The 13,945-nt window shown below is 37.6% G+C and overlaps 1 protein-coding gene and 1 long non-coding RNA gene across 3 annotated transcripts; one reads left to right on the plus strand and one right to left on the minus strand.

Annotated features, from left to right (window-relative positions):
• Positions 1-1,292: 1,292 nt before the first annotated feature.
• LOC113023412 (C-type lectin domain family 4 member M-like) lies at positions 1,293-13,611 on the minus strand. The gene is made up of 9 exons (XM_080302210.1): positions 12,647-13,611; positions 12,385-12,545; positions 9,278-11,866; positions 8,936-9,025; positions 8,449-8,511; positions 8,195-8,323; positions 3,741-3,748; positions 3,540-3,640; positions 1,293-2,116 (listed from the first exon to the last, which is right to left on the minus strand). The coding sequence occupies exons 3-9, from the start codon at positions 9,312-9,314 to the stop codon at positions 1,969-1,971; spliced, it is 576 nt and encodes a 191-aa protein (XP_080158336.1). The 5' UTR covers positions 9,315-11,866; positions 12,385-12,545; positions 12,647-13,611; the 3' UTR covers positions 1,293-1,968.
• On the plus strand, positions 3,786-7,819 carry LOC113016953 (uncharacterized). 2 transcript variants are annotated; one of them, XR_013909434.1, is made up of 5 exons: positions 3,786-4,263; positions 4,798-4,863; positions 5,214-5,364; positions 5,817-5,909; positions 6,193-7,819. It is a non-coding gene; the product is annotated as an uncharacterized LOC113016953 (long non-coding RNA). The 2 variants fall into 2 exon arrangements; XR_013909435.1 differs by having other exon boundaries at positions 3,786-4,106.
• Positions 13,612-13,945: the final 334 nt, after the last annotated feature.

Here is a 13,945-nt window from a genome sequence, read left to right on the forward strand (position 1 = left end):
GTGTTTAGGAAACCAGGTTGAAGGGAAGGAAAGGCAGGGGCATTGGAGGTGAATTCAAGCTGTCCTGCTGTGGTGTAGATAGGACTGGGCTATTTAAAGATTGTTTTGGAGGTGAAGAGAGACTAAACAGGACAAAGGATATTGAATATGGAGCTACCAGGCAGAAGAAAAGAGGAAGAGAAGATTCATCAATATAGTGAAGGAGGACATGTAGAGAGGTGGTGTGACCGAAGAGGATACTGGGGATAGATAGCTGATCCTCTGTTGTGACCCATACAGGGAGCACAAGAAAGAAGAATTTAAAATGAACAACATAAGAAAACATTATTAAGAAAGAAATAAAGGTGAAGGATTAACTAAACAAAAGCATTGAATTAAAGCCCAACACTGAGCTTTGGCACAACTTTGTAAGATGAAATAATGGTGTCATGTTAGTGCCTTAACATAACACTTTACATTCTGCTTTAAATAACTAAAGACTGAACCACCAAAAGGTAAATACCGCACAGTTGAACTGAGCCTTGTGGGATGGGACACTGAAGAAGATAAAAAGAAAGAAGTTCTCACTTCTAATTTCATGTCAGTTACATTTCATTCGGATGTGAGAGGTGTACTGGGTGTGAAGTTTTTTCTTTTCTTTTTTTAAATCTTAAGAATAAACAGCAGATGTGTTGACTAAAGATCATTTAGGAACTTGCGCATGATATCTAAATAAGAACGCTACAGAGCTGTCATAGATATCGCTCCTTAATGGGTGCTTCATCAGGTTTTTATCATTGCAGCATCTGAACAGGAACAGGATGAGTATCATCTGTACATCTGTCCTGTTTTGAAAGTGTACATCTCACATGCAAAAATATGTTGCAATACTTCTCTTTTTCCGGTGTGAGTGATACATAGTTAATATGATCAATAGAGGCTTTTTAGCATGATTTTATCCATCTGGCTGTAACCAGATGGCCACCATTACAACAAGTCAGTTTGTGAAATTTTGTCCATCCTAGATATTCCAGGATTAACTGCTCTGATTAACTACTCCAGTTTGCATGTCAAAGTGTCCTTGAGCAAGATATGGAACATGCTTTCATGTGTGTTAAATAGAAACTGGTTCGACAGAAAAAGAGCTGTATGAATGTGTGTGTGTGTGAACAAAAAGCCTTGACTGCTCAAGTAGGATAGATACAAAGTTACAAAGTGGCTGCTGACGCGCATACTTTGTAAAAGTCACCAATGCTCTTGTATATGTTGTTATTCTTGGCTTTTTCTTTTGCATCAGAAATGAGAAACATTAATATAAGGAAGTTCACTTTAATGCACAGTTTTCCTTCACACACTCAAATTAAGTTAAGCTACATGCAGATAGAGAGAAAAATATGTTTCAATATCTTAATGCTCACAAATCAAGGATGTTTGTTTTTGTACAGAGACTTTTGTCTTGTTGTATTTACAGTAATATGATCTCAGGGCTTAGCGTTGTTATGTGAAAGATGGCTTAGTAGCATTTATAGCTTCTGTTATGGAACAGAAACAAAGAAGTGTTCTTTAATAGCCTACAACAGCATACCCTGATTAAACAAAATGTTAAAACCAGAAAACTGAGTTTATTCAAACAACAAAGTGAGAACTTCGGCACTTTAAATGTAATATAAAAGAAAATCTCATCTATTATATTGGTATTCTCTCAACATTTGAATTATTTTAAAAATTGCATCAGCTAGTGGAACTCTATGTATGTGTTAGTAAGTATACAATAATAACAGGAACTTAATGTTTAACAGCAATTTATAAATAGGGTTTCATCTACATGCTCTGCAGACTTCCCTTTAGAGGTCTCCCTAAGGAATTTAAAAGCAGATATAAAAGACTCACAAATTATCAATTCAAAGGATTTTCCACAACCTAGCAAGCCAGCAGTCGAGACAAACATGTTAACATCTGTATGTGATGGAACAATTTTCCTGCTACTGATCACTGTTCCACCTTTTTTTCACAGATCCAAAAGTTTTCATCTCTGCAGTTTGCGTCATTCCAGCAGTTTTCTTCGTCATTGGCTGCCATCTCGCCACAGTCTTCGTCTCCAAGGCTGTTGGGCTCCCCGGTTCGCCAGTATCTGAAACTAAAGAAAGTTGCCTTTCAGCCAAGTTGCTGAAATGAAGATTTGCATTTCAGCAACTTATAAACAAAGGAGAAAGTCTTCAAATTAGCTCTGACTTTAAGTCCTACACACACGGTATCCTAACCCTAATCCTAATCCTAAAGCACATTGATGCACCTGCTGTTGTGATTTGGTGGTATATAAATAAAATTGAATAAAATTGAATAAAGTAATAAGCAGATAGTGATAAAAACAAAGTGTGTGCGTATTACAAAACCCAAGTTACACAAAATGAGATACCACTGCACATTAAGAGATATTTAGTCACAGATATCCACCCACTGAATAGTGAGTACTTATCCTATAGCTTACAGAGGTGTAAAAAAGTGTTTACCCCCTGCCTGGTTTCCTGTTTTGCATTTTTGTCCAACCTACATGTTACACCTGAGAAACAAAGTCACTGACAGCTATCTGTCTGGAAAGGTTTACAAAGGCTTTGAGACTCTTGCAAACCACAGTGAGAGCCATTATCCACAAACAGGGATGAAATTACTTTTTCACACAGGGCCGTGTAGGTTTGGCATTCTTCCCCCCTTAATAAACACCCTCATTTAGAAACTGTATTCTGTGTTTACTTGTGTTATCATTGTCTAAAATTTAAATTTGTTTGATGATCTAAAACATTTTAGTGTGACATCTTATATAGATCAAGGCGAGAGTAACCCAAACTTAAAGTTTTCATTAAGATAACTGTCACATCGATGTAATTCTATATGAAGCAATGCCCAAACATAACTCAGTTTAAAAACAAATATAAAAGAGATTATGTGGACAAAGCACACAGCTTTAGAGGCGTGTTAATGACGGGGTGTTTGGCAAATGTAAAAATGTTTTGGTTTTTGAACTTTAATTCTTTTATGTGAGTATTTTATATGAGTGTAGACTTCTATGCAGTTAAACGTGTATATTGTGGGATAATAAGCCAAACTGTGAATTCTGATTTGCAAATTATGGAATTTTAAATAAGGAGGTGGGAACAAATAAATGCAAACTTCTTCCTACTTCTTTTTGAGCATAAACATTGTGTGGATATTGAAATATTCATGACAACTTTACGTCTTCGTTTTTTATGTCTACAAAGTTTTTATGTGTTTTTTTTATAGTTGTTATTTTAGTTATATTTACATGTGAAACTAAAATATATTCTGTTCTGTTCTATTCTATTCTAATAGAAGAATATTTTGATATCATACCAATTTTGAACTATAATACATTTACTTCAAATATATTTACACAACACACAGTGAGGATGAATAAAGTGCTGCTGCTGATGGATGGAGGATTTTATTATGAGTGATTACTACTGCTTTGTGGAGTTTTATTGAGATTAGGATTGATTTATAAATTATCAGTATTTATTATTAAAAATTAAAAATGTATGGACCTGCTGTTCAGCAAACTCCCGTCCACCCACTTCCACGTCCCCTCTTCCTCTGTGTCACTCAGTCCGATCCACGTGTTACGCCTGAACAGCCTTATGAAGTTCTTGTTCCCAGTAAAAGAATCAAGAAAATAAATCTTAGCAATCTTGCAGTTCTTAAAACTTTGTTTCAACTCTTGCAGATTTCAGAATTACAGTCTGTACCTGTTCCTCTGCACTCAAAAAAATGAATGAGGTGGATTGTTCAGTGCATATTAATTATTTATTTTCATTTTACTTAAAATATATGTTTTTGTTAAGTTAACATATGTTTTTCTAATCAAGTCTACGTAATTGTGTCTATTATTCAACGTACATAATACTAATGTGTTACTTGATCGCATAACATTTAAGTTAAGTCAATTAGGATCGATATACCTTGTATATCCACAAGGTGGCAGTAATGCAAAAACAGTTGTAATGAAACCGCGCAGAACAAGAAGGTTTCACGGCTTGTGCCTGCTCATGCGCAAGACTTCAAATTTAACTGAAAAAGGCTGTTTTGGCGCCAAGCTGCTGTTTCTTTGAGAGGTAAGACCACTTTTTTTCTTTGACTATGTTGTGTAGTATCTATATGTCCAGCATGGTTATATTTTGCGTTTGTCTTACAAGACATGTTATATCGTTTGCGTGCGCTTGTTTTACATTAGTTTTACTGGGTCCTGGACATGCTTATTTTGTGGACTGTGTAAGAAACATTTTTATTGTTTTTTGTTTTATTAAGGGATTAGCTACAGGGGTTCATGGGGTTATTCTTTCAAGGGGTTATTTTTCCATTTGCTTTCTTGGGATTCCTTTTCTGTAATCCGAGAGTCGGAAATATCGAATAGGATAGCATAAAGTGACATTTAAAATCCAAAAAGTCAAGGGCGAAAGCCACTGTGACACCATTGTTCTGCTCTATCAGTAATCTGTATTATGTAAAAATGGTCTGTAAATACAGCATGTTTCCTAGCGGAGTTATACATATCAATGTAGTTATAAATTACAGTTTGTGAAAGTACACACTTAATTTTTTTAATAAAATTATTCAAGACATATGAGTGGACAGACAATGGAGGTCGACAGACCTGGTGATAATTGCTTCTATAGAAAGTTAGCACATGGCAGTGTCAATCTCTTGCTTTTCTTCTGAGTAGTATTTTATTTAGTTGTAATTCAAACAATAATTTGCTTCTTGAAATTAAGTAATGAATTTTTTGTTTTACTTTATAAATCTCAGATCCTGCCTTTACCTGCTCCCTCCTATACTGATGTGGTGTATGTGGTATTGCTGAGCTTGTATGTGGTATGTGAACTGTTATACTTTTAAAAACAAAACTGTTTTATAAGTTAAGTTTTCTTTTGTGACCCATCCCATGCCCCTGTTATTTCTTCTCCACATCTGAACCATGGTAAAGGTTGCAGTTCAAGGGCCTGAGGCATGAAATTCTTTTCAGATCAGCTGTGATCAATATTTTTTGGAACTTGATAAATAACAATAAAAGCTGTAATGGCTCCATTAGCATTTTGTGTAAATGTTTGTGTTAAAATTATAGCTTTAATGAGGTCTTACTACATTAGTTTTAGTTTGTATATGTGTACATATAGTATGTATATTTACAGTACAGTATGTTGTGTTTGTTGACATATTTTCAGGTGGAAGCAGAATATGTGAGGATTACTACTGCATGTTCCAAGGCTTTTTACACAACTTGACCAATACACTGACCAGCTCATAAAAGTCTTCAAGAAAAAAGGAGGCGTTGCAGGGAAGAAAATTAGACAAACTTTGGCCCCAGCCACACAGGTGCGTTATTCTGTTGGTAGCAAAATATTATGGCTAATAAGATCATTTTCAAATTTAAACAGCTAGTGTATGGTAGCTGCACAGTGCACTTACATTTATATTAAGCAAGACAAAGTTTGGTACTCAAAACGTTGGAAAATTTAAATTACCTAAACATATGTAAAATCTGATCCCTTGATTTCGGTTAAACCAGAAGTGAATGTTTTTATGTTATGTTTTGAATGCAAAAAAGATGATGTATTAGTTTGTCTTTACCTCCATTATGGACATATATAATGTGGTGGAAACCCTGCCCAACAGGTTAACTATTCATGTCCATGTGATGATTAGTTGGTCTTGTGTACATGTCTATCTGTGCAGTGGATATGTCATTCATTTTGCGTATAATGTGAGTTTCTGTCATCCTAAAGTATATCTGTTTTCTCTTCCTGTATCTCTGCCACTCTCTACAGAAGGAAAGTATTGAAAAGGGGAGGGAGTGTGTCCTCAGGGCACTACCTTTTTACCTGAATGAAGACCCAAGCATCCTCTTCAAAGAATAATTGGTTGGTAATTTTAGTTTAGTTTTTTATCTGTATTAAACCAAATTTTGAATAACTAATGTTGTTGCATGTTGTTGTTGTTGTAATTTGCATGGAACCTGTTTAAATGTTTTGGGAAATCTTCTTGTATACCCAAACTATTTATATTTATCGTTGAATCTGTAGTCTGAAATAGTGGCACACTGGGGTGCATGTTCCTAATATTGTGTTTACGTCATTAAAGGGTAGCTTTGGCCCTTTTTCTTTCTTTTTTTTAAAACTGTTTTTCTATGTTTTTGTGTCTAAGCTACAGCTGTTCAGAGGGAGCTGGAACAAATTACCCTTGCTATCTTTACCATCGAAAGAGCTGATGCCAGCACTCCTCCAGCCGATGTGGGTATAACCATCTAGTGTGTCCTGCATGACCTGGAAGACCTGGCCTCTGCATGTGCACTCTTAATGGGTGGGATATATGCACTGAATCTCAGTTAACCTCAAGACTGAAAGCTTTCTTTGAAGTACTTCAGAAGCTCTTCCTTCATCTGTATGTCAGCATACTCTTGACCAAGGTACAATTGCTCAAGAATACACTGAATGAATAAGCCAACCTTTAATTTGGATGATGAATGTTCTGTCAGATGGACAGAAGTTTTTCGGAGGCTGAATGGGAATAAAATGGTAATTTGTAAATGACAGATAACGGGAAAATTACATTTAAGAGAAATTTAGAACATTTTGAAAAGTTTGTAAACTACTACAATTTGAGAGATTTTACTGTTGTGGGGGGCTAGCAAGAGACAATCAAAAGTATTGAGATTTAAAGGATTTAATTGAGAGATGATACTGCACCAGAAATGTTGAAGGGTGGTGTGTATATTAGCGTTCAAGGCATATTGTTATGAGGTGGAAATATGTTCATATTCAGTTTGTGTTACATTGTGTGCATTGTAAAGGTAATTGCAATACATACTAAAAATAAGGGTAAGTTAGGAGGTTGATCTGATATCCTCGTGTTGGTGTTGTTCCCAGATCATCATACTAAATGTTGTTCCAGGATCAACATTGCAAGTGACCAATCAGAATGTTGTGACGTCATACTTTTGCGACTTCGGGAAAAACCGGCGTAAAACAAAAAACTGTACTTAAGCTGCGTGAAACCGCCTCTGCCCGCCGATCAACTGACCCTAACCCTAACCCTAACCCTTTAATAAACAGTAAGCAGAATTGATATTGTCCTTGCACGAATGGCTTGGCGCGCAAAAGAATAACGTCACAACAATGTGACAACATTTTCATGATGGTCTGGGAACAACACCAACACGAGGATATCAGATCATCCAAGTTGGGAATGCAGGATGAATGTATATTTTGTGGACTTTTAAAGACGAACAATTGTTTCCATGTTAAAATGTTTACATCTGAAGTTTTTTGCCCAAACACTAGTAAAATAAATGTTGACAGTGGCAAGTGTTAAATGGTTACTGCTGTGCTGTTGCAAAAAAACTGAACGCTGACAAGCTTACATAAATTTTTTTTAAATTGTGGCTGTTGAGGTGGACACTTCACTTTGCATTGTTAAAGGAAAGCACTTCATTGGCATTGTGTTACTGGACTGACCCTAAGCAATCATTGCAAATAGCAACTTTGCTATCCATTTTAGACACTAAAAGAAAAAAACACTCACAGACCTTACTAGCATCACATGTGCATAACTCAAGTGTCATCTTATCAATGTGTTATGTGATCTTCAATGCGTTTTTTTTTTCTCTCTTCTATTTCTGGTAGATACAGACATTTAATTTAAAGTCTTGATGTTGCATCTGTCTACATACTGTTAATTACTAACCCTAATGAGCTGTTGTGTTTTATTTTGGACTGGGTTTACACAAATGCTCACTGAATGTGTTGGCAATAAAAGAAATTTTAAAAAATAAGTTGGATGTACTTAATTCATTTGTGTGGAACCTGTTGACAAAATAGATTTATGTAAAACTAATTAATAAAGCACAAGGTGGCTGAAAATATAATATTTGAATTAATCTAACTTAAATTTAACATTTTACTGCCACAAATAAGAAATGTGTTGAAGTAACTAATCTAAACTATCTAACCTGAAAATATATCATCTTTGTTCATACAACATAACTTGATTTAGTTAGTCTTAAATATGTCTTGTTAATCTTAAGTAGTTTTTTTTAAATTAGATGAACTAAAGATTTTTGCTTTAAACTAACATAATTCAATTTCGTGGAACCTGTTGACAAAATAATTTTAATTAAAGTCAACGTTTCATTTTTTTGAGTGTGTGCTGCTGATAATCACCAGGTCTGCACCTCTTTGCAAACAGTCCTCTCTGCTGTCACTCCAGGACTTTTTAATATGAGAAATGTAATAAAAATCACCCCTGAAGTATACCCATCCTTGTTCTGTATTGAGATCTGTTCAAAATGTAAACATAAAAAGATAAAAGAAAACGGTTTCATCTACTTCACTAATGATAATACTATTAGTAAAATGGGCTAATATTTAAGATTTGACTCTTAATTTCCAGCATCATACTTGCCGAAAATATTCAGCTTCCTCCTCAGTGACTCTTCTTCTTTAGTCTCATTTTTAGTGGCCTGGTCTGATGTGAAATAAAACATTATGTTAAAGGATGCATTTAGATATATTTAGTTTATTCAGTTATTCCACAGATGGATGGAGGCCAAGACAGTTTGTAGTGAAGAAATTATACAGTGATGTGATAGTATGTGTTAGAGGGCCACGTTTCTTTATTAAAGGAGTGGACAGACAGCTGTAAGTGTTTTGTAATTATTTTATAAATTATTCCAGTCTTATATAATAATATGAGGTTTTGGCCTCATTAAGTAAACTGCTGACAAAGTAATTAGACTGTGATGTTATAATAGAGTGCTGTAAAAATAAACTTGAATTAAGTGGAGTTAGTTGCAGTTTTTCCGATGGTAATGGTAATTATTTCTAACTTCTGTTCGTACACTATTCAAATGATGAATTTTACATTACAGATAAAATGTAAGTGAACTCACGAAGAGCCAGTCGCAGGGAAATGCTGAGAATAACTTGAAGAATAAACAGAAGTCCAAAGCTCAGAACAACTAGTCTGCAGAGTTTTCTTTCTGTGTGCAGAAATCAAATAGACAAACACAAAATCATCTTTATTAAACAGCAAAAAGACTCAAATGTCTAAAAAGTATTTTCATATTACTGCTAGCAGATGAAAAGAAACTCCACACAGTTGGTTGGATCTGTTTGTTTTTGAACAAAACCCTTCACCTGTTTCTGACACTGCCCACGATGGTGGACGATGGTGGAGCGCGTACTTACACCGAGCTGAAATGAAACAAATAAACAATCTTTAAGATACTTACTTCTTGCTGATGTATCAGGTACATTTTCATAGTCCATCTCAGGCTGTTCTTTATTTTATCAGGATAAAATTAAGGAATGTACTCATATAATGATATTTTGAACTCATCCACAAACTGATTTCTCTTTTTCCTGTTTCCCTTTTTTAACACTGAAAAAACAACCTCCTGTTCCTCAAAATACTGACCCTTTTGCTACATATTTGCCCCTGCTTACTTACCACCACAGAAACCAATGAACCCTCTGATTCAGTAACTATTAGATCTGCTTTTCGCAATAACATAAAGTAGTACATCTCTGTAGGACTTTATCAGTCTTTCACATCATTGTGGAGGATCTTTGGCCCACTTTTCTTTACACTGTGGCTTCAGTTCCTTAAGGTTTGTGGGCATTAATTTCAGCACAGCTCTGTAAAGTTTCTACCACAGCATTTTTTTCCGGTTGAGGTCTAGACCTTGAGTGGGGTGTTGCAACACCATAATTTTTCTTTTTCAGCAATTCTGTTGCAGATTTTCTGCTGAGCTCTGCATCCATGTCCTTTACATGACCCAGCTTTAGAATAGAATGCCTTTTATTGCCACTATACACATGTACAATAAGATACAGGGCATCTCATACTCAATGCAGACATGTGGGAAAAGGTGGGTGACTATTTACATATGAACAGTATTCAAAAATAAATAAATAAAATGTACAATTATACAAATTGGGGGGAAAAATAAATAAAGACATAACCTTATACATTTACAGTGTGGGACATTGCATGTAAATTAAGTATTGCACAGTGGTGATGGTAGATGTGTATTCTGTGTATAGAGGAAAGTCCTTGGATTGGGGGGTGAAACTGTGTTGTCAGTGCATGTGTGAGTTCAGGGTGGTTATGGCGTTTGGGAAGAAACTATTTTTGCATCTGTCCGTCTTTGTGCTGATGCACCTGTAGCTCTTCCCTGAGGGAAGCAGGTTGAACAGGTCAAAACCAGGGTGGGAACTGTCTTTGACAACATTTGCTGCTCTGCGGAGGCACCGGGAAGAATAAATGTCCATCAGGGAGGGGAGAGGGCAGCCGATGATCTTCTGTGCTGCCTTGAGTACTCTCTGAAACCTCACTCTATTCAGCTTAGTGCAGCTGCCGTACCATACTGTGATGCAGTATTTCAGCAGGCTCTCAATGGATGAGCAGTAGAAGATCAGCAGAAGTGCAGCTGCTGCTGGGCCTTGACCACCGCTGTTATGCTGTCTGTCCAGGAGATGTCAGTGGAGATAAGGACATGGAGAAACCGGAAGGTGTGGACCCTCTCCACACAGTCACCGTTGATGAATAGGGGGCTATGTCAGTGCTGTGCCTCTTGAAGTTGACAATGTTCTCTTTGGTTTTCTTGGTGTTCAGTGCCAGGTTGTTCTCTGAACACCATGCTGCCAACTTTAAGACTTCCTCTCTGTCTCCCTTTTTCTCTCCCCTTGACATGAGTTCGACTACCGAGGTGTCATCAGCAAACTTGATGATGAGGTTGTTGTTGTTGTGGGCCAAACTGCAGTCGTAGGTGTAGAGGCAATACAGGAGGGGGATCAGCACACTGTCCTATCGGGAGCCGGTCCTCAGCCTGTGAGTGGAGACTATAGTCTATAGTCTATAAGGTGTACAGACCTGCATAGAGTTCATATTCATATATAAGATATGACATACACATACAAGCATCCAATCACACTTCCATACAAAGGTTGCTGAGTTCCACAATGATCCAGGATTATTAAAACAAAAGGAAAATGTTTAAACAACATAGCCACCTCTAAAAAAATTTTCGGCATATTTAATTTTTATAAACAAATTGCCAATAAATCTGATCAAATGGAATGACAATTTTGTGCTATACAATATAAAGTTCTTTTAAAGAAAACTGAAATCCAGTCCTTTTCATGTGATATACAGTTTATTAGTAAAATGGCTGATTCAGAACGGCTTTGCCAAATTTATCTGAGGTTACAGTGCTAACCACAGCAAGAAGTTTACTTAATGAGTAACACATCAAAGTACTCTGCCTGCCACATTGTTGTCTTGGCAACAAAATATTGTTACAATTGTTATTATTTAGTAGGTAGTAGTACGCTAATACTGTCTTACAGAGAAATAAAGTTCAGTCGGATATTTGCTGACTGTTACTTTTACATAGTCAGAAGTTTTCTTTTTACACACTTGAGCAGTTTTCACTGTTGCAGTAATTTATTAATACACAGCAAAGTATCTGATTTGTCCTTCTTTGTAAAAGAAATTTCACAGTGCTGCTAACTCTTGTTGGTTGCTGTGAAGGGAGATGTTCACAAAAACAGGAAACATGTGGCAAAGCAACATATTTCCTGTTATTAGTTGTGCATTAATAAAGGTTTAATCCATGTGTGTTTGAACTTGCATGCATAATGATAAGCCGTTTTCCCTGTGGCTTAAAATACTAGTGCGACAGCCAATTACAGATCCACAATCTTTTCACAGATCCATATGTTTTTTCCATTTGTTTTCATCTTTAACGATCTTCATTTTTCCAAAGTCTTCATCTGGGCCATTGTAGCTGTTGAGCTCTCCATTGTGCCATCTGAAACTAAAGAATCAGCTTTGAACAAGAAATCAGAGATGCATATCAACAACTTGTGAACAAACAGGAACGAGGTCCTCAAATTAGCTGTAGCTTGAAGTTCAACCTGCATCAGTAAAACAGTAACCACTAAATAAATCAAATAACGATAAAATATTGAATAAATATGATATGATTAAATATGAATAATGATAATGATTAACTGTTTAAATCTTAGATATTGTCCGATACACTGAACTCAAGTCTCTGTATACCTGCAGATGCTGCAACATATCACGAAACATTCAATCACAGAATACAATTCACTGAAGGTTGAGTAATTACTTACTATGATAAAAACATATTTATTGATTTGTGAATGCATTTCAGCTACACTCATCTTTAAACTGTTTATACAACATGACCAACATTACTTATGCAAAATGCAACTACTTTGTGGAACAGTTTTATGACTGGTCATGATTGGTCAATATTGACACATTATTAGTGATTATAACTTTAAATTATAAAGAGAATTTATGAACCTTCTGTTCAGTAAAGTCCCGTTCACCCACTTCCAGGTCCCCTCTTCTTCTGAGTCAGTCAGTCTGATCCATGTGAACTCTCTGAATTGTTTAATGAAGTTCTCTCAGTGACAGGGGAAAAATATGAGAAAAGCACCACCAAGGCTAGAGACGGAGCAATACTGGAAGAACAAAGTAGCACAGAGGGAGGTTAGCCAACTGTCAGAGCTGCAGAAAGGTGGGACAAAGAAGGTGCCTGAGAAGTACAGCAAGCTGTCCATACCTGAGGCCTTGAAAACTGCCAAGCAATGGCTCACAGCCCTTGCCAGCCGCTTAAAGAGGTACACCAGAGAGATTGAAGGCAGGAGAATAATCCAGCTGTTCTCTACAGAATCAGCCAAGGTGTACTCTCAGTGGCAGGAGAACAACATGAGAACAGCACTACCAAGGCTGGAGATGGAGCAATACTGGAAGAGCATATGGGAGAAGGGCACAACCCATAATGGCAATGCTCAGTGGCTATTGGAGGGCTGAGGGCAGACCACAGCAACCTCTCTGAACAGGGTCCAGTAACCATCACAATCTATCCAGCACATCCTCACCTCTGCTGATGGTCCGGGGAAGTCTGTTCAGCCGTCGTCTGCTGAGTCATCCCCCGCGACTTCTACATCATCACCATTCGCATCACTGCCTGCAGCGTCGCTGCCGTCAGGTTCCGCAGCCGTCCCGCTGCCTTCATCCACGCCTGGTCCAGCCTCCGTGTCTTCATCCACGCCTGGTCCAGCCTCGTCTGGTCCTGCCTCGTCTGGTCCTGCGGTTGCCACACCGCCGTCAGGGCCAGCTCAACCCGTTCCGCCTCGCCTCTGCCGGCCGTCTTCCGGGCCTCTAAGTTGGCATCATGGCCTTCGGGGACGGCCTCCAGAAAGCGTTCGTGGTCGCCGCTGGCATCGCGGCCGAACTCCGGACCTGCTCAGTGGCCGCCACTACCTTCCAAGTGGTTGGCCTCCTGATTGGTTTTGCCTCCGCCGCCGTTTCCGTGTGCACGGTCGGCCTCCAGAACTGTTTGCCCGTCGCCGCCGTTGCCGTGTGCACGGTCGGCCTCCAGAACTGTTTGCCTGTCCCCGCCGTTGCCGTGTGCACGGTCGGCCTCCAGAACTGTTTGCCCGTCGCCGCCGTTGCCGTGTGCACGGTCGGCCCCCTGAACTTTTCATGGACTCTTGTTGAGCTCTAGTTTGGTTTTGTTTTTGATCTGTTTTCCTGTGTTCTTGGACTGTTTTCTTGTGTGATTGGACTCTTGTGCTCCTTTTTGTTTCGGACCTACACCCTCAGGTAAAGAACACAAACATATCTATAGATATTACAATGTACATGTTGCTGAGGTTTTGTGCATAAACCAAACTAAAAATAGAACAGAGAATTTCATACAAATTGTCTCAAGAAAACAAAAGACCAATTTCAGGGAACGTAATCTGGAGTCTGGTTTACTGTAGAGTTACTGTGGTTTTGAAATCCTTTTTGGCTGTTAATTTTGATTGAGACATACATTTTTGTTTAATCCTGGTCTGCTCTTAGCTGATTTTCC

Source organism: Astatotilapia calliptera, chromosome 6, assembly GCF_964374335.1.
Source record: "Astatotilapia calliptera chromosome 6, fAstCal68.1, whole genome shotgun sequence".
In the NCBI taxonomy this organism is placed as follows: Eukaryota; Metazoa; Chordata; class Actinopteri; order Cichliformes; family Cichlidae; genus Astatotilapia; species Astatotilapia calliptera.